This window comes from Mauremys reevesii, linkage group 11 (assembly GCF_016161935.1).
Source record: "Mauremys reevesii isolate NIE-2019 linkage group 11, ASM1616193v1, whole genome shotgun sequence".
NCBI classification, from domain to species: Eukaryota; Metazoa; Chordata; order Testudines; family Geoemydidae; genus Mauremys; species Mauremys reevesii.
In genome coordinates, this window is record NC_052633.1 from 26,919,925 (window position 1) to 26,940,581 (window position 20,657).

The window sequence follows — 20,657 nt, forward strand, 5'->3', positions numbered from 1 at the left end:
CCCCTCCCCTGGCCTGACCTGGTGCTCTGCACTGTGTGGTGGCGGCGGCGGCACAGCTGTAGTGCCACCAGCCACCGGTGCAGTAAGGGGGCAGGGAGCGGGGGGATTGGATAGAGGGCAGGGGAGTTGGGATGGTGGTCAGGGGGTGGGGTGGTCAAATAAGGGGTTGAATGGCAGCTGGGGTCCTGGGGGAGGCAGTCAGGAAGGAGGGGAGGGTTGGATGGGGCAGCAGGGGGCAGTCAGGGGACAGGGAGAAGGGGTGGTTGGATGGGGCAGGGGTCCTGGAGGGGCCGCCAGGAATGAGAGGAGGGGTTGGATGGGGGGGGCGGGGGTCTGGGGGTGATCAGGGGACAGGGAGCGGCTGTGTGTGGATGGGGCAGGGGTCCTGGGGAGGCCGTCAGGGAATGGGGGGGTGGATGGGGCAGGAGTCCCAGGGGGGGGGCAGATAGGAGTTGAGGGCTGGGCCATGACCCCCTCTCCTAACCCACCCTCCATACAATTTCCAAAACCCGATGCAGCCCTCAGGCCAAAAAGTTTGCCTGCCCCTGGTCTAGACCTATATATATATATATGGCACTAACAATGGTAGAGTCTGCTGACACTCTCCTGGACAGATATAGGGTGGATGCTGCACTGATGATAATCCATTATTTAGTCTATCTCACACTCATCAATAATTGTTGCTGTGCCTCTAAGAAAGGCCTTTTCTACACAATCATTGCAGCAGGATAATAAGATATTAATTCAGCTTGCAATATCTGTTTTCACAGCAGAATGCTTTTATAAAGGACAGCAGTTATCCACTGCATTTACAGTCAAATCCCCTGGTTCCCACGGTTGGGAGCTAAAGAGGATCAGAGACTAATGCAGCAGATTCATGGCCAGTTATGCAGAAGGGACTGTGCAAACGCTATTTTATTTATATAAATACTCACATCTTTTATTCGTAACAGTCACTTTTTCAGTCAGGACTGTCATTTATTTTGGGTTGTTCTTTTTGTTTGCAGCAATTAAAGGAACAAAAAAATACAGGAAGCAGAACTAATGAGGTAAGCAGCACTGACTTTTTCTCCCCTCTTTTGGTCCAATTATTTTTATAATATTAAGGACTATTAAATGCCCGATAGTGGGCCAAACTGCCCAGTCCCATGGAAAAGTCCTCAAGAAGAAAATGGGCAGAGCAGAGTAGGAACTTGCCATCTCAGGGAAAGCAAGCCCTGGAATCACAGACATGGACGCTGTACTATATGGAAGATCCCAGCTCGGTGCTTTTCTTTGTGCCTTCCTCCCCATGGCAGCATGGCTCTAACAAGAATTTTTGCCAATGGCAGAATTCCCTGGGATTGCTCAGTAGCAGACATGGAGGGGACTCAGGAAGTTCCTGCTGCTATGTCCATGTGCTCTCGAGGGGACTCATTCTGTCTAAGCCAGGAGACCATCAAAGATGGACACAGTAACTGCTCCCTTCCCTGCGTAATGACACTTGTTCTAATCCCTAGAAGCACTTTGAATATTTGAAAAATGGCTTATAGGGGGCTTGCTTTTACATTAACCAGTGAATACCAAATGTCATTATTTGGACTGACAGTAACTTCATAGCTTATCCACTGCTGGGGAAATAGAAGGTACCTTACCAAATTGGGTCCCATACAGTATTTAACATATTAATCCTATCAGCTTAAAATGTTTTACAGTGTTTTAAGGATTTGAGATTAATCATTTAATTCCCTATGATTGTATTTTAAAGGGTCCTCTCATTGTAACAGAAGAACTTCATTCCCTCAGCTTTGAAACTCAGCTGTGCCAGCCAGGGCTGGTAGTAGATCTAGAGGTAAGGTTACTACGTAGATTAGATAGGGGTGGAATTAATTCTGAGTAATTTTATTCAGAGGTTCTAAGTTATTTAAGTACAGTAGAAACCCCTATTTTATGAAATAATTGGGACCTGAGTTCAATTTTTAGGAATGTCTTAGAATTACAGTAGCTGTGGTGTATAAGATGCAGCATGGTGCACTGTGTAACTTTTTTGTCCTTCAAGTCAGTGCAAAGGAATTTTCGATGCACTGAAGACGTGTGCTTGTTCTTCATTAACATTACTTTTGTTGTGATTTTTATTGTCCTCTTGGGAAAAAATAGTTTGTAAGAGTGGTATTCATAAAATTAAGGTTCTACTGTATTAGAATTTTCAGCATTTTTTCTGCCTCCATTGTTGTTTTCAAATACATTGATGATATTTAGTAGTGTCACCACATATAGTGATAGGGCCTTTGTATTTTGATTCTTTCCAATCTCAGCACCTAAGTAAGGCTGAGTCTGGTTTGTAAAACCTCACAAAGAACACTCTGTGCTGCAGAAATGGTACCTGCAGTTCCTTAGGTAGCGCTCTTCCCTTCAGGTCAGAAATGAACCAGTGCCCCAGGCTAGCATTAGAAGTGCTGCTGGAGGTGCCAACTTTTGAATTAGATGTAAAATTGACTTCTTGGTTGAAGGAATATCCACCAATTCCAACACACTCCCCCAGTCCTAAAAAACTCAGCTCTCCCTCCCTTCCATATGCAAACATAGAAAACATCAATCCAAAAGGTTTGGTAAGTTATAATCATGTGAAAATAGGGAACGATAGAAACTGTTTTGTAAACTTAATTCTAGCAGTCTGTACCAGCACTTACTACATTCCTTCACTAGGGAGTCTGACATGTTTTATGTTTTTCCTCTATATGACAGGATTTCTAAGGATGCCGCTGCTTTGTTAGCAGGACCTTTATGAGGTCTAAATACCATTATTAACCTTAAGTATGTCACATTGCCCCTGTCTGGTGTGTCCGTGCTACAGGCCCTGTCAGCAATAGTTGATCCACATACATATAGACACTAGTAATGCAGCAGTTTTTCATAAAACCACTTCACAATATTGATCAGAATTAGTTGTACAGACATAGCCTCAGTTCATCACAAACTGATAATGTGTCTGTTGTATATGAAAGATTATAGTATATATACCTAAATCAATTTCCATGTAATAAAGTATACACAGTAGTAGAACTGTATCACAAATAATTCCAAAAATCTCTCCCCTTTACAGACCACATCCCTTCCTATTGTTGTGATCTCAAATGTGAGTCAGCTTCCAAGCGGATGGGCTTCCATTTTGTGGTACAACATGCTGACTACTGAACCCAAGGTATTTACAGGATACTTACTTCTAAGTGTTGTTGGCATGAAAGATAGATAGGATGTTAAAAGTGTAAGTGAGTATCCTGAAACTATTGTGTAATTTACAAGGGAGATGTGGGTTGTCTCTCCATGTTAATTCATAATATTTGACATAATTCATTCTTTCATCTTTATTCTGAAGTTCAGTTCTTATTGGATCTAGGATTTTTGTTGTTGTTGTTTTTGGTTGGTTGGGGTTTATGTTTCTTGTGTGTGTTTTTTGTAAACCAAGCAATCTGTTTTGTAGTATCCTTTATCATGTTTTATATACCCGTTTTCAGATGTTTATTTGGCTTCTTCCAGTGTACTGTATATATTCAGTAATTAAATCCACTGCTCTTCAGTGATATGGAATGGTTTGTTGAGTAAGATTAAACCCAAGAGAAGTGCCATAGCTTTGTTTTTTCTCGGAGAACAAGAGTCCATCAGTATTGTTAACTGCTTCTCCATGGTTAGCTGGACCTTCCATCTATGTAGAAGTCCTCATGTATTGTCAAACTTTACCATATCTTATGCAAACTCAGTTACTTTTTTAACCATACACTTGTGCTCATGCTAAAGTTTCATGTGTGTTTAAGATTGTGTACATGGTGTTTTCTCTCTAGAACTTGTCCTTCTTTCTGAACCCACCTTATGCAAGATGGTCTCAGCTTTCTGAAGTGCTGAGTTGGCAGTTCTCTTCTGTAACTAAAAGGGGACTTCATGCAGATCAGTTGAGCATGCTGGGGGAGAAACTTCTTGGTATGATCCTATAACATATTTGTCTATATGTACAAGCCCTTTTTATGTTCCTTCCTCTTGGTTATATTAAGTAAGTGGATGGACTGCTAAGGAAAAATGACTTATTGCTAGATAAAAATGGAATGAACTTTTCCATAGTCCCAGGGCTTAAAAAGGCTTAGTCTTAGAGTTAGCAGAGTCCCAGAGAGGGTAGTTAGGTTTGAGCTTAACAGGCTCAGAGAGGTTCAGCTGGCCTGGAAGCAGCTGGAACTCCTGTTGCAGAAACTACCTGGTGACAGCAGGGTGAGAGCAGAAGGGGAGAAGGAGAGGGAGTAGCAGAGCAGAAGCAAGCAGAGAAGCAGAGTGCAGCAGCAGCAAGGTGTCCCCCTGCAAGGAGAACTGGACTCTTCCTGCAAGGAGAAAAACAGCCAGAAAAGAAAAGGGGAGGAAGCCCTGAGAAGGCAGCCCGACGCCAGCTGGGCAAACTTTGCCTGGGCTGCCCAAGCCTGTGCAGCTACTTTGAAGAGGCCTGAGTGAGCTAGTGAGTGGTGAGAGTGTGCAGTGGCTGTGAGGTACCTCAAAAATAAAAAAAAAAAAAAAAAAAAAAAAAAAAAAAAAAAAAAAAAAAAAAAAAAAAAAAAAAAAAAAAAAAAAAAAAAAAAAAAAAAAAAAAAAAAGAAGGTGCCAGGGCAGGGCAGCAAAGGCCAGCAGGGCACAGGGCCTGAGGCCAGCAAGCAGGCCCAGAGAGCAACAGGCCACCAACAGGCCCACCATGGCCCAGCCCAGCCCACTCGGGCCACCTGAGTGAACCTGAACTGAACTGAGATAGGGGGCAGCCAAAACGCAGCGGGCCCAGGCTGGCCCAGCTGACCCGATGGCTAGCGGGTGGAGATGACGACAGCACAAGATGACTACAGCACTGCATATAGCCTGGGCAGACGCGGGGAGGCAGGCCCCCTGGCCATCTGCCAGGCCCCAAGGCCCGATGGGGCTGAAGGCCCGGTGGAGGGGGAAGGCCTGGGGGCCAACCAGCCGCAGGGCACAGAAGACTGGCCCACTGGAAGCTGGGGGAAATCCTGGCAAGGACAGGCGTGAGGGGCCCCATGAGGGCCTCAGCGCATACCGGGATGGAATGGGCGATGACATGACACCACACCCCCTGATACACCCTGACCAACCTGGCTCGGCGAAGTGAGACTGAGACCCACCCATGTGCCAGTGAGCCCAATCCTGGTAGGCAGTGAGGTGGTTGAGGGACTGCCGCCGACATACGAGGTGGGGGTGCAGATGATGATCCTTCAGGTGGATGATTCCTCCTCCTCTGAGTGACTGGCAGCCCTGCAACCCAAGAAGACCACCAAGGGGGGAGGCTCAGGAATCGGAGACCAGCGTCTGCGAGGCGCCAGGCCGAGAGGCGAGCAGCTTGGAGGAGGGAGGAGGGGAGGAGGAGGGAGGCCGGCCGGGGAGGGAGGAGGAGGGAGGGAGGACGAGGGGGGGGAGGACACTGGGAGGAAGACAGCAAGCCGAAATAGGCAGCGGGACCAGGAGCCCGTGGGGACCCGGCTGCGATCCTATTGGGGCATATTGCCCCAAATAAAGCCCAGCCTATGGAGATGCTATGACTAAATGACTGGAGGAGCCTGGGGACTGAATTGGGAGATAAGTCTGATCTATGTTGCGATAGATAGTAGAGATGGGGCTAACTGGAGATATGCAGACGGTGACTAGACCAAAGCGGCATGACTAGTCTCGTCACAGTTCAGTCACATTAGTCTCAGGGTCAGGGAAGCTGGTCACCATCGTGTGCATGGGCTGGATATTCCATGTCCATATCCTGTCTGCGAAGGATCAAAGTTCCTATCCAAGTTCAGGAGTTCCCAGGAAGTGACAGGAAACCACAGTAAACTCGGACAGAAACTCCATTTCCTTGGGTTTGATGGTCCCCATCGGGACGGTTTTTCCCCGTACATCCCGGAAGACCCCGGCATGGTCCAGATAGTGACCCTTCCCAGAAGGCATGATGGTCCAGATAGGCCTTCCCCCCCCCCCAGCCAGCCTTCCCAGAGCCCAGGAAGTTCAGGAGGACTCGGGAGAGGGGGACAGGGGAAGAGGGAGGAGCGGAGGAGAGGGACAAGGGAAGGGACCCTGAGCCAAAAGTCAGGGCGGGAAGGGCAGGCCTGCGGGGGGGGGACTGGGGGCACCTGCACTGGGCAGGAGGTCCCCAACCCTAGGACCTAGAGTGACCCCCCCAGTTTGGTCCCGGAGGGACAGGACGACCCCTTTGGTCATTCAAATGGAGGTCCCCCATTGGGAAGAATCCAAGAGGGTCAGAACAGAGGTATGAGGTCCCATACCAAGACAAGGAGGTAGGTCCCAGAGGGGGAAGGATTAAGGGGGAGGGAGAGGGAGAGGGTCAGGGATCCAAGGCATGTATAGTCAAGATCAAGTTATCAAGTAGTGGGGTCAGGCCAAGCATCAGAGCCCATTGTCCGGGGCTTTGGGAGCATCAGAGAAGTAGATCTGATCTGGGGTATCTAAGACCCTCGATCGGATCCTACAGAGGTTGATAAGGCCCTTTTTATGATATGGCAGAGATAGCTTACCTCCTGTATGCCCTCTAGGCCGTGTGCGAGGTTCCCATACCTCATTTAGCTATGGACATTGGTTTGGCCAGCGACTATACGAGCTGGGGCCCATTTGAGCATTCCATTTTCCATTTGCTAGGGGGGTAGTAGCACATGGTGAGCCATTGGCATTTTCAGCCCCGGCCATCAGCATATCTCAAAGGAGACCCTCAGTACCTCCAGGTCCATAGCATGCACTCCTATATAATACCAGAAGTGGTCAAATTTTTAGGAGAGTAGGGAAAATAAAAGGAGACCAATATACCCAAACCCAGAGGACTGATACACTAAGATATGACTGGCGGACCATGCTCCATACGTTGACCCAACGCTTTTGTCTACCATCCCCAGACCGACGCCTTGTTGAACGCTTTAATAGGATGACGAAAAAACACTGAAACGCGGGACCTTAAACGTAGAAAGACTTGATGATGCCCTCCCCTGGCCTCCTGTTCCTCCTGTTTCCTGCCTTTCCACTGAGGATTCTCCCCTTCACACCTGTTCTCTTATGACCTGGGGAGTAAAGAGCAGGACTGGGGAGAAATGTTGTGGAAAGACAGCTGAGATGAAAGAGAGAACCTGGTGAGAACCTGGCTGTGGAACATGTGCTGGAGCGAACATCACTGAAGTGCGATTCGCGATGGAAGTGCGCGAAGGCATGGAGGAGGACGCTGCGGGACAGGGGGACAGCGAGATACGGGAGTTCCAAGCAGGGGACAGGTGGAAGGGGGGGTGCACTAGGCCGGAGAGCAAGCTCCAGCGGAGTGGCAGGGGGGCCAGGGCCAAGGAAGTAGATAAGAGAGTAGAGGACTATAAGGGGAAGCTATATGCCTGGAAGCTGAGCAGATCTAAGCTGGAGCAGATCTATAACCGTAGGCGGATAATGAGAACAAACAACTGGGGCATGTCAACCAACATCCAACACCAAACCCCCGTCCAAACGGTCAGAAGTGAACAGCCTGATAGAACGCAAAGCAGGATGACCAGACGAAAAAAAGTGTCAGCCTGATAGACGCACCACCAGGCAGGCAGTGAAACTGAGTTCAAGGATCACATCTCATCGAGAACAAGAGTCACCCGGAAGAAGAGAGATTAGAGATCATCAGAGCCGAGAGAGAAGAGAAGGGAGAGAAGAGAGAAGAGAAGAGGTCAGGGAGTCATCGAAGATGTCCATCAGTCGTGGTCATAGTCAATGGTCCGTACGGCAGCCTGAGATTCTGCAAGTGCTTCCAGTGCCTGAATGACGTGCGTGGCGATTCGAAGGATTACCGCCGAGACGGATAGGACACGGAATTGCCCTAGTTGACCCTTAGGAAGGACTATCTACCGATGAGATTTACCAGGGCTATTGGGACCACCCCTGGCCAGAGAAGACCGGCAGAAGGCGGCCAAGGGCAGCCCAGGAAGACTCTGCTCTCCCCTTTGACTTTGCATCAGTACACTACCTTGGGCCGCTACCTGACAACGGCTAACACCTTAGCTAGAAGGCTAATGAGCGACTCTATCGACCGACACTATTACATTTATATTTATAGAGCGACTGGGAGATTAGGAGCTGAGACTGACAGGCTGAGAGAGGCAGGGAGAAAGGACTGTCTGAAGGCTGGAGCAAATGTTCAGGCGCAAAAATGGAGGCTAAGTAATCAAAATGGGAGGTGGGAGGGTAGTGTAAGGGGATAGCAGAAGGGAGCAAGAAACAAAGTGGAACACAGACAATCAGGACACCCCTCGCAAAAAACAGGTCAGAGAAAAACTGTACTGGCAGCGTTGCTGGGACCACCCACTTCGCCACCAGGGTTAACCCAAGGCCCAGAACAGACAGCCTAACCAGAGCTGCTGCAGCAGACATGCCTGCCAATAGTAAGCAGGTCTGCTTTGGGCTGACAGCAGACCCCGGCGACGGCTGAGACCGCCCTGGGGAAGGGAATTATCCCGGAAGTAGGATGAAGGGAAGGCTCAGGGGGGGTGCGGATGCTAAATGGATGGAGATGACGAACACTGGTGCCCCATCCTCCTTCCTCTCTAGGAAGCTCCTCCCTAGGAAGTGGACTAAGGAGGGCCTGGAAGAAGGCCATAGTGGAAAAGTGGGCCATAGCCTACTATCTACTCTCTACTCCGCTGCGGCTACTGGACGGACCCTGCGCCCATGATGAGATGCACCAAACACAAAAAAAAGGACAAAAGATGGTTTCAAGGTCAAAAAACCCTTGTTTTCAAAGTCGAACCCTTCTAGGGTCGGAACCACAACATGGCAATGGGCAACATGGATGGGTGCATGGTGTGCCTCCTCCAAGTAGCCCAACCCCAAACAGTCCAAGTAGTGGGGGGGGAGGGGGCAAACCCAGGCAAAAATGGCAAAATGGGGGCAAAGGGGGGGGGGGGGGGTTAAAGGGGGTTCTCTATCCCATTGAGGAGAGAGAGAGAGGAGATTGTGAGCTAGAAGAAAGGGGGTAACAGGGGAGAAAGGGTGTAAATGTGCTTCAGCCTGCCCCAATGTGCTTTTGACCTTCCTGGCTCCTGGCAGAGGGGAGGGAGAGGGAAGAAGCAGAGCCAGCAGCAGGTGCAGGTGCAGCCTGCCCTCCCCCTCCTGCAAGGAAGAGACTGCCCTCCCCCCAGAGGAGAGAAAAAAAGGGGGGGCTGACTGAGAGGAGGATCAGCCAGACCCTGCGCGACTGGGAAGGCTTTTACTTTGCCCAAGCCTGTGTCCCCAAGGCAAAAAGGAACTGAGCCAGCTGGGGAGAAGCAGGTACTTTGCCACAATAGAAAAAACATGAAAAGCTTGTCTCTCCGTGCCTTTTTTTTTAAGTCAAATTTTGAATTTTGAAATTTTTTTTGACCAGCTGTACTTACTACCATGTTGGACTGTTATGTTTTTTGTTGCAGTTATCTACCATTGTTGCTTTACATTTGGAGAAACTTTTATTTTACACTCTATTTTGTAATGGGTTTTTTATAGCTATACTCTGTAGCCCAATTTTAAACTACTAATATTCAGTGTTCTGTAATGCAGATAGAGGTTGTATTGTGGTCACACACTTACAGTGTCGAAGCCATTTCCATTTCTCTACATGCTAAATAGTTTGTATACTCTAAGGGTTAGATCCTACAGATCTCTCTTTCTCTCTCACACACACACTTCTGCTGAGCAAGGGTTTACAGGATTGGGACCAAATCTACTTCCGAGAGGGCATTGAAATATTCCCTCAAGAAATGGGTCATTTAGCCCAGTAACTGTAATTTTTGTCTCAGGTTTTCATGTTACACTTGCCCATAGACCAGGACCTGCTATATACAGTCTTGAAGCAATACATAAAAGGCACGGCTAGACCAAGAGACCTGTGACAACTTTAAAGGAATGTGTCAAGTTAAAAATCTCCTGTCCTTCCCCCCAACTTGTCCTTAGTATTCCCACTTGAACAATGAAAAGGTGTCAGTTTCCTGTCTGGTTCTCAGAGACCGTGACTAATTCAATTCTGTAGTGTTTGGATAAGAGTCTGGAAGGATACATTTAATTTAAAAAACAAAACTTTTTGTTACTAATTCCCAGAAGCATTCCCATTAGCCTTCAATTTTATAAAGGGTTATATTTAAAAAAAAAATCTAAATTGGAAATCCCAGCTGTCCAATGTTTTATAAAGCATTTTTTCTAGCTCTAGCAAGTTCTCAAAATATCAAATCTTTAAAAGGTTGACATAATTTACCACTGTTAGTTTAGATCACTTTTCTATGTTTTAAAATTCTGTAATATTTAATAAAGGCAGAATATATTCATCATAAAAAATAAAGGTTTCCTGGTGTGAGAGAGAGAGAGATTGACCACTGACATCGCTATGTTTGTTTAGTATTTTACATCTTGGGAAATTCCCAAACTTTGATAACCTCCACTTAAGTGTGTAAATAGGTATCCTCCATCTTATCATTACATTACATTTGAGTTATAAAACCTGATCTTAGCACTAGAAAGATTGATGGGAGAATCTGCATTAGCTGTAATAAATTTGAGACTGTGCTGTATGTAGTTCACTGGTATGTGGAGCTCAGCTGTCTGATGATAAAGCCTGTATCATTCTCCCAGATGTGAGGGTGTGCATAGTCTGTGCTGTGATACTATGGATGGTATTGGGAACTGAGACTCATTCTAGATGGACGGGGGTGGGTGGGGTGGGGGAAGGTTTATCCCTTGTGCCTGGAACTTGTAGGTTGATTGATTGAGAGTAGGAGTAGGATACTGGATGGAATCAGAGTTGGAAAGGCTTGCAGTCAACAAGCCAGTATGTATAGTTTCCCCTGAGATTCTGGGGGTCCTATGCCTCACAGTTGAAAATCCAGTTGTGAATATAGTGGGAATACTTAATAGTAATAAGTAACTGAATATTCTTCCTCTGTGAGCGTAGCTAGAAATATACACCGCTTCCCTAGTGGTGATGTGTGCTTAGGGGGATTTTGAGCATGTTGCCATTGATGTAGCTGAGGCAAATGGGCTACAGTTTCCTTTAAGGGAAAAACCAAAGACACTTATTTAAATCAAAACACGCACATAAGCTACAGTATTCAAAAGGGAAAGAAAATGATTCCGTGGTTAAGGGTAGGCTTGGAAGTCGGGATAAGAGGTTTATTCCTCGCTATGATACAAGCTTTCTGTGTGACCTTTGGCAAGTCACTAAAGCTGAAATGAGAATAACACAATCTCACAGGATGTTGCAATGATTGATGAGTTAATGGGCCAAATCTCTCTCAACTCACATGAATAGTCCTAATTTCAGTGTGGTGGCTGTAAATCATTCAGTAAATGGAGAATGATTGGACCACATTGCTAGAATTATTTTGAAGATGAAAATGTCTTCGTACGTAACAACAATTTTATCTCTTTGTATTTGGATTAGTTCCTACCCTATTTGATCGTTAATATGAAATCTGTAGCAGAGCTCTCGATTGTTCTTACTGGTGGCTGTCTGAACATAGGTTTGTTATTCGCTACATTCTGCTTCTCCAGAACACTTTCTAGAGGGGCTACTCTGCAAAACTGCATTGCTAGCTCTGCAGCAGCTATTTGAACAGTTAAATCAACAGCTTCCCTTCCTTCTTTTTTACACCCCTAACTGAAACTAAACAAATGCTTAGAATTTAATATGTAAATACAGATTGGTTTCACCTTCATTAAGTCTTGAGCCTAAAATGATATTTCAAAACAAACGTTGTTTGAAACCAGTCTATTGGTTTGTTGTTTAGGTCCAACAGGTGGAGGCTCTCTTGATGGCCTTATTCCTTGGACAAGATTCTGCAAGGTAGGAACTGTCTAGTTAACAAGTTAGATCAGGGGTAGGCAACCTATGGCACGTGTGCCAAGCTGATTTTCAGTGGCACTCACACTGCCCAGGTCCTGGCCACCGATCCGGGGGGCTCTGCATTTTAATTTATTTTTAAATGAAGCTTCTTAAACATTTTAAAAACCTTATTTACTTTACATACAACAATAGTTTAGTTATATATTATAGACTTATAGAAAGAGACCTTCTAAAAACATTAAAATGTATTACTGGCACGCAAAACCTTAAATTAGAGTGACTAAATGAAGACTCGGCACACCACTTCTGAAAGGTTGCCGACCCCTGAGTTAGATAATGAAGACAATGCTTTGACTCCTCTTGTTTGAGGATTCTCTTGCATGGAGTTTTTCTACTTGAGTATTGCACTAAATACGACTTTATACTTTTTTCACTAGGCTTTGGGAAAGGCAAGGGGTGTGTGTGAATATTTTGATTCGGTTATGGTTGGTTCATGTAAGTTATCTGGGGGTGAGGTTAGACTGCTGAGTTCTGTGCCTCTTTTCAGGGACTGAATCTTTTAATTTCTGTAGAAGTCACCTAGAGCACCTGTTCTATTATACAACAATCCTGGCTTTTATTCCTGCACTTTTATTTCCCCTGTTAATCATCAAATGAAGGAGCTTCATTGCTCTTAACTAAAAAGGGTGGTTCTCCAGTGGACAAGAGCTGGGTTAGGTGCAACACCCAAGGAAGAGCACAAGATAACTCTGCAACGAAGATATACCCTAATATACATGCCTGTGGTGGCAGCAGGTCACACGTAAGGTCCTGCATGCCCAGGTATCCCCGTGCCAGCCGAAGCGTCTCTTCCCTGTGCCACACAGGCTAGCTTAGGATGGTACCAATGAATGCACCTCATCCCAAGGCAGCATCTTTCCTCTTAGGGAGTGGAGGAACTAGAGCTATTAGAGAGGAGGGAAGAGAGGAAACAGCAAAAATAAATCAATGAAATAAAAAGAGCAACAAAAAAGAACAAAGAAAGAGGAAAAATGTTAAGAAAAATAGGGGTGAAGAAAAGAGGAAGGAGAGACACTGCAGCTTTTTCAGGACATTGTTATAAGTTGAGTGCATTGTACTCAGATTTCTTTTTGTAACATTTGTCTTCTTCCCCATGTACTGTAATTTCAGGAAAATATAAATGATAAAAATTTTCCCTTCTGGCTGTGGATTGAGGGCATCCTTGAACTCATTAAAAAACACCTCTTGTGTCTCTGGAATGATGGGTAAGAATCTTGAATGTTGCTAAAAAAGATGAATGGCTGATGATTCAAGCCTTTAACTCTGTTAAAATGACAGTTGTGATAGGAAATAAAATATGAGTGCTAATGGGGCAAATGAGGTTTGTTCTGGGTCTTTATTGGAAGGAACCAGACAGATCCTCTGCATGTTAGCTGAAGCAGTGGTAAAAAGACCATGATTTTAGTGAATAAACCCATTGCCCTTCCTTTTAATGCCAAAGGTCAAAGTTCAGATTAGTTTCAGGTTAAGTGAGATGAGCCACCAGCTCTCAACCTACAGTGCAGTGAGCTTTCACCACAGCCCAAAGCAGAACTGAGTTTGCTCATAAGAACAGGAGTTTAGCAGGTGAAGACTGAGGTGCTGTGGGGGAATCTTGTACAATGTTCACCCTTGTTTAAAAAAGTGCATTTGTGAGCCTAGTGTTGGCAACAGCAGGATTGACTGAATCCTTTGATACCAGTGATGGAGTCCAGCTACAGCAACTAATCTTTACTGATCAAATGTTAAAGAATTAAAATGTTAATAGTAAAGCTCTTTTCCAGATTGAAAAATCAGCTCCTTTAATGTTTAGAAACCTTGGGACTAGGTGACATCAGCAACACTGAAACCCTTTAATAATGGGCTACGACTGCTGCCAGAAATAGTCTCAAAATGAGGTTTTAATCCTGCTCTTTAGTTGTCAGTTCAGATTTGACCTTATTTTACAACCCTGTTGACAGCTCATATATGATGAAAAGTGCTTCTGATCCTGTGAACGAACCTTCACTGTGTATTAAGATTGGCAATCAATAACTAATGAGAGCAATGACAAACTTTCTTACTATTTTAATGACAGTTTTAGGGTGTTTATACTGGCAAGATAATACTCATATCCAGGACTAACAAACATAGACCAGGAAAATTATGGATATAGCTTTTGATTGAACAAGGTGCTCATGCATGTGAATAACACAAGTTCTCATGTGCTTCAAATTAGGCAAATGCTTAAGTGCCTTGCTGAATTACTGAGGTAACGGGGAAGTTACTATACTAAAGTGTGATGTGTTCTCATCCTGATTTTCTGCTTAGTTACTACAGATCTCTCTGCACTGACTTATGCCCTCAAAGCTTCTCATTCAGATGCCCCCCAAAAACTTGTCACCTCCACCTTACATAAATTCCTCTTTTTCTATATATAATCTCTGCTCCTCTTTGAAAATCTTTGCCCTAATCTTTGCAAACTGATCAGCACCCATTGAGGGGTCCAGATTTTCATAAGTGTCAAACTCCCATTAGGATTAAGAGTGGGAGCAACTGGCTGCTGAGCATTTTTGAAAATCCAGACAGAAGACTTAACTCTCACACTCATAAGAGGTTTTTCCTTATCTGTTTGTTTTTAATTCATAGAGTGAAATCTTGGCTCTATTAAATTTAATGGGAATTTTGCCACTGACTTCAGTGGAGCCAGGATTTCACCCCTGGTATCTAAGGCTCTCTCTCTGTATAATTATAACATTAATACCATCTACAAGAAGAACATCTTACAGATATACAGAGTTGTAAACAACAAATTTCCTCCCTGTTGTGAACAGTGCTCTGTTTGTTAGCGGAAGGGCAGAGACAGAAGTAAAAGGTACAAACCTTTCTTTTGGACTAAACCTAGAGGATTTGCAGACAGGTAACACAATAAAATGATCTATAGGAACAAAGATAAACAGGTTTGTTACATCAGCCACAGGCTTTAAAACATTTATTGGGTTTTTTAGGAAAGCCAAATAGCTGAAAGTTAGTTAAGAGGGGCTAATAATCTACTGGAACCGCAAGAGGCCCTGCATCAGACAGACTGCCAACCATTTGACTGTTCTTTGTACAGTATAAATGGTTGTTGCATATACATGGCATCAGAATTGATCTAATAGGGATCATAATTGCCCCCAAATTGCCTTTTTCATATATCAAACTGAAGATTGCCATACAAAGGATTGGGATATATAGTCCTCAAGGGATCCTTTGTAGCTGTTACCTACAATATCTGAAATGTTCTTCTTTTAAAAATCTCTAAATATATAATTTACCTTGTAGATTTCTACTGTTCTCTTTTGGGTAGGTGGTGTATTTCCTGATTTACTAGGCTTTCCAAGATACATATTTACCTAGAGTAATGGTGGCTTAATTACATAAATGAGTGTTTGCATAAGGAAAGAGCAATAGTTCAGAGGACTTTTGAACTCCTAGATAAATAAAATCGAGTTTAAACATTATTTTAAAGCAAAAAAAACCAAAACACACAAAAAGAACAAAAAAACCCACACGCTTGCCTCTCCCTCAAACTCTGATCTATGAGAGAAAACCTGGACAATATTGCTAAGTGACTGTGTCAGAGTTATCTCATCCCCAACACAGATATTGCTAATAGATAGAGGTCATTGTCTTGAGAGCAGTCTCTTCCTTCATGTCCTTGTTTGAGACCCTCTTGTGTCATCTTGATGTTCAGACATCACCTTTTAAGGTCTTCACCATTGTGCCCATATAATAGATGTTACTCTGGGATACCCCACTGGCCCACTCTGCCCTGTGCAGGTAAATTAAGGCATCGCAAGCAGATTAGACACAGCCCCATATGCTCTCCTCAGAGCTTCTTTCCTTCAAGACCACAAAAATCACCCTAGATCACTTTGAAGCATTGTCTGACAACAGATAACTCTTTCCAGAGGGACAAAGCATCATAGTACCCTGCATCTGGTAACCATGGTACAAAGAGGGTGAGAGAGTTAATGTGAGCTACTATCAGAGTCTTTCCAAGCGTAAGAGAACATGGTTTAAACACACAATGAAATACTGGGGTTGAAATAATCTAGACTGTTAATATCTGATCTGGCAGAGATGCACATGCTGTCTGGGAACGGAGCACAAAACCAAAGAATACTGAGAAACCCAAACAATTGTCTGTGATTCTGACAGGAGCATGGGATACTGAAGCAAACACAGCACGTCAATAAGGAACGCAGTGACGATTTTTGTTAATAACCACTTAATACTCTCTCTAAGTTAAAACTGCCATCTAGGCCCTGGGTCTTGCAAACACACATGTGAGTAAGTTGAGTAATTTTACTCATTGAACCGAGCCACTGGGTTTTTTGGATAACTGAAACCAGTTTCTGATTTTAAAAAGTGTTGCAACAACATTTTATAGCACGTTGCACATAGCGAGAGAGAAAAGGCTGAATAGCCAGTCTCTGGATAGCTGCTGCTAAAGGACTACTGAACCGAGGAGTGAGAGAGTGCATTTTAATTTGTGCATTGATGGTGGTGTTATAGCTGCATAGGATGTTATAAACCAATTGGAAAAATACTGCTTTTAGTTACATGAGGTAGCCCAATAATAGGCTTTGGATGTACTTAGAAGTAAACTGTACAATTTTTCTTTTAATATTACAGCTGTATCATGGGTTTTATCAGTAAGGAGAGAGAACGTGCTTTGTTAAAGGACCAAAGGCCAGGGACCTTTTTACTGAGATTTAGTGAAAGTAGCCGAGAAGGAGCCATCACTTTTACCTGGGTAGAGGGATCCCAAAATGGTAAGTAAATAGAGAGAATAACTTGGGTTTATACCTACATTTTAAAACCAAAGTTAAAAATCCTTGGAGCCCTCTGTCTCCCTTACACAGACTGGTAATAACATGAAATTAACAATCCCATCTGATAAGTGCCAGAGTACCACCACAAGTACAGTATTCCAGCAACAATCTGGTAGGCTGCTTCCATTACTTCAGTGGGGACAGGGGCATTTCCAGGGGAGTCAGTTTGGCCTATAAAGTTGTAGAGGACAGATCCCCAAGGTCCCCCCCCAGTATCATTCCCCTCTACAGGTCACCTCCATCCCAAGATGTCCCAGTACATATCCTTCATTTCTTCCCCCCCCCCCTCAGGGTGCCCCCAGCAGGCTCCCAGCTCTCACCTGCATCTGCCCAAGGTTCCCCCATCCCCAAGGTGCCTCTGCACGGCCCCTCCCAACCAGAGATTCCTCCTATGACCATGCAACTCCCCCCCGTCCTGCTCCCCCACTCCACCTGCACCTGTCTCCAGAGAGGGGAAGAGAAGACACTGTGGGGGATGGGCAGCTGGGACTCCTCTGCAATCAGCTCAGCTCCCTGCCTGGCTAGCTCCTTCCCTGCTGGGCTCAGACCAAGGCTGGCTGGGGAGGGGCCTGGGCAGGGCAGGGACTGCACTGACTGCAAAGGAGAGGCTCCTTGCATCTTCCTGCCTGTGCTGTAGGAGGCAGATCGCCCCTAGCTGGTAGGAGGCTGCAGCTGCTGCTCCTGCTGATGGAGCCCAGCTACTAAACAGCCTAGGAGAAACTGCTGCTGCTGCAAGCCGCTGCCTCACCCATTGTTTCTCCTTCTCTGCAGCCTTCCCGCTCCTTCCTTTGCCAGTCAAAGGCTGAGGGGGAGACAGACAGTGTTGTCCCATATCCAAACTTTCAGCTTGCAGGGGGTCCCTACCCTGCACATCCCCATAATAAAACAGCCATGGTTGTTTGGGTCAAATCAGGTAGCAGGTGATGTGATCTGAATTTTATCTGAAAAGGGCCAGTCTTGTAAATTTCAGCATGGTTTAATTTAAATATGTGATTACAGCCCATTTCCAGAGGTGAACACAAGTCACCCCAGTCACTCTGAATAAAACATGTGAAAAGAACCATTCTCACATATATTAGGTCATACTTTCCTCTGCATGGAGCGGTACTTGCTTTGGAAATAAAAACTAAATTGTGACAATGCAAATTAGATTTCATTCTGTAAGGCTCTTCCTTCACTTGACTCTCTCTGAATATGTAGGCTTAGCTGTGTTTTTCTGTATACTTTTAACCATGCTTTTAAGCATCCATCTCTAGGATTCATATCCTTCTTTATTCACTAGAACCTCAGTTCCATTCAGTAGAACCTTATACCAAGAAGGAGCTGTCAGCTGTTACTTTCCCTGATATCATTCGCAACTACAAAGTGATGGCGGCTGAAAATATTCCTGAAAATCCACTGAGCTATCTGTACCCAAATATTCCCAAAGACAATGCCTTTGGGAAATACTACTCCAGACCCAAGGAGAGTAAGTGATATCACGTTTCATTTGCAGGAGTATTTTGAGGTATTTATTTGTCATTGAAATGTTGGAATACCAGATATCTGTGGTATACAATTAAATGATGGTAGTTGAACCAGAATGGTCAGTGGTTTTTAAACCACACCTGCTGAATTCTTCTAGTCTAAAATGTGAGCAGTTGTATATTAACTGTTCAACAGGTGGGAAAAAAATGTGGTTGTACAGGGGCTATCAATGGGAAATCTATTCAAATTGAAAAATGTGTATGTGGTAGTTTCAGGCTATACAATTGCCCCAGAGTCTGCCTGCCATATTTTGTGGTTTTACAACCGTATGCCCCTACTAGAAATTAGATCCAAGTAGCTGGCACTTGTGTGGGGCTGTATTGACTTCATGGGGTGGAAGTTGCTGCCTGCATGGATCAAGGCCATGTTTTCCTTTGTTTTTCCCCTCGCTCTTGCTATGTGGGAAAAATCACACAAGCAGGGGGAACTGACTTGACATAGTCTTCTTTAATGCACAATGGCAAACAACTGGAAATATAGCCCGAGTTTTTGTAACAGTAGCTGGTAAAACGTTTTCAGGAAGAAATGTCGTTTTTGACACTGCTCCTTTAATTCATATAAAAGATTTTCACAAAGTGAACATTTGCTAAGCAGAGGTGTATTTTATTTTTAGCCTCTGAGCCTATGGATTTAGATGGCCCCAAAGGGAATGGATACATCAAGACGGAATTAATCTCCGTATCTGAAGTGTAAGTTTGTACAGAAGAGTTGGATTTCTAAAAATTGGATAGTATTTGAAACTACAAAAAGAGTGTGTATTTTAGGAGTGTTAAAGATGTACATGATTTGCTTTTAGATCTCTCGCCCCTGCTTTGCTAAGCCCCCTGGGTAGGAAGACACCACAATACACATAATAGAATAGAAAAAAAAGCTACTATATTAAAGTACAAAATGTAGAAATATTTTGGCAATTTACAGCTGTTTCCCATACTTGATTTTTTTCATAAAAATTAGCTATCTCAGTTTTCTTCGGACTAACGTGACCTATCCTGACTTGATTGTAGTAGATCAGTGTGTATCCCCAGCCACACACTTCTGATTTTTCGTTGTATTAAAACCATTCTTGCATTGCACAGCGTGAAACATTGTGTCTCAGCAATGCAGTTAAAAACTGGCTGGGCTTTCTAAGCAGAACACCCTCGCTTGTGGAATCTCCTGCTGCTGGTGGTCTGCTAAAGTGAGAGCGGTTGATCTTGCAGGGTATGGCTACACAGGGATAAAAGACCCATGGCACAGCTGTGGCTGGCCCAGGTCAGCTGACTTTGGTTTCCAGGGCTAAAAATAGCTGTGTAGATGCTTTGGCGCAGGCTGGAACCTGCATCCTTGCAGGGTCTACACGGCAATTTTTCAGCCTCACAGCCTGAGTCAGCTGACCTAGACCAGTCCTGGGTTTTTTTATCCCTGTGTAGATATAGTGACAATAGGATCCATGGGCATAGGGGTCTGCACCCATCCTGAGACTTCAGTGGTACGGTGCATGGGGCCCAGGAGCTCCATGGAGTGGCTTCTCTTGCTGAAAGATGGTATCTTCCTGACAGCTCACGTTTGTTCAGACTGTGTAATTAACATCACTGCAAAATGAGTGAGAGGTAACTTTGCTGAGTCACCCAACTTAGTGACATCTACCTACTTGTTGCCTTTTAAACTGAATGAGAGGCAGCCAGAAGCCATGGTGAGGGGCACATGCCACTAAAAATCAAGTAAAGAGAAGGGAGTTTGAAATGGGAAATGAATTGACATCAGGGGTGCTGCTTGTTCACTGGAATTAATGTTAATACACTGAAGGTTTGTCCCTTCTCTTCTCCCCATGTCAGTCACCCTTCTAGACTCCAGACCACAGAAAACCTCTTACCCATGTCTCCTGAAGATTTTGATGAGGTGTCTCGAATGGTGAGCCCTGCAGAAATTGATACTGTGGTATGTTTTGTTATTTTTTGCAGGGTGGGGGGAGATGAAGGGGAGGAAAGAGGGATGGGTGTGGAATTTGCTTTTAAAGGGCTCCTTTTTTATCCTGGCATAGAATAATTCAAATTTTAAAAATACTTTGATTTGAACACAAACTGGCCTTCCAGAACAAGTTACCGCCTTTAGTTGGAAATGCAAATGCATTTCCTTTGCAGGGTAGAGCTACTTTGCTTCATTTCAACCTATTTCTCCCCTCTTTGGGCTCCAGGACAGTGGCTCTCTTTATGTGCTATGTCCTGGAGGAAGGCTAGGTAAGACTATGGAGAAAACACAATAGGCAGAGTTACTATACAAAACAGCAGTAAGGTGATTCATCTAGCCATTAGTAGATTTGACCAGTTAAGCCAGATAACATGACAGTGCTAACAGTGGAACAAAGTTGGCAAAGTACAATTTTCTTGTTCTCATAGAGAGATGTGAATCTA

At 44.6% G+C, this 20,657-nt stretch overlaps 1 protein-coding gene across 6 annotated transcripts in view; it reads left to right on the forward strand.

Moving 5' to 3' along the window:
* Positions 1–20,657, forward strand: part of STAT1 (signal transducer and activator of transcription 1) — a 45,386-nt gene that overhangs the window by 21,447 nt on the left and 3,282 nt on the right. For 3 of the 6 annotated variants that reach the window (XM_039494596.1, XM_039494598.1, XM_039494597.1), the window contains exons 14-23: positions 1,008–1,049; positions 1,748–1,831; positions 3,083–3,181; positions 3,819–3,954; positions 11,787–11,842; positions 13,013–13,107; positions 16,541–16,680; positions 18,023–18,208; positions 18,881–18,956; positions 20,082–20,184. In XM_039494596.1, the coding sequence (XP_039350530.1) occupies positions 1,008–1,049; positions 1,748–1,831; positions 3,083–3,181; positions 3,819–3,954; positions 11,787–11,842; positions 13,013–13,107; positions 16,541–16,680; positions 18,023–18,208; positions 18,881–18,956; positions 20,082–20,184 (1,017 nt within the window). The remainder of the gene's footprint in view (positions 1–1,007; positions 1,050–1,747; positions 1,832–3,082; positions 3,182–3,818; positions 3,955–11,786; positions 11,843–13,012; positions 13,108–16,540; positions 16,681–18,022; positions 18,209–18,880; positions 18,957–20,081; positions 20,185–20,657) is intronic. The other 3 variants (XM_039494599.1, XM_039494600.1, XM_039494601.1) reach the window with 3 other exon arrangements.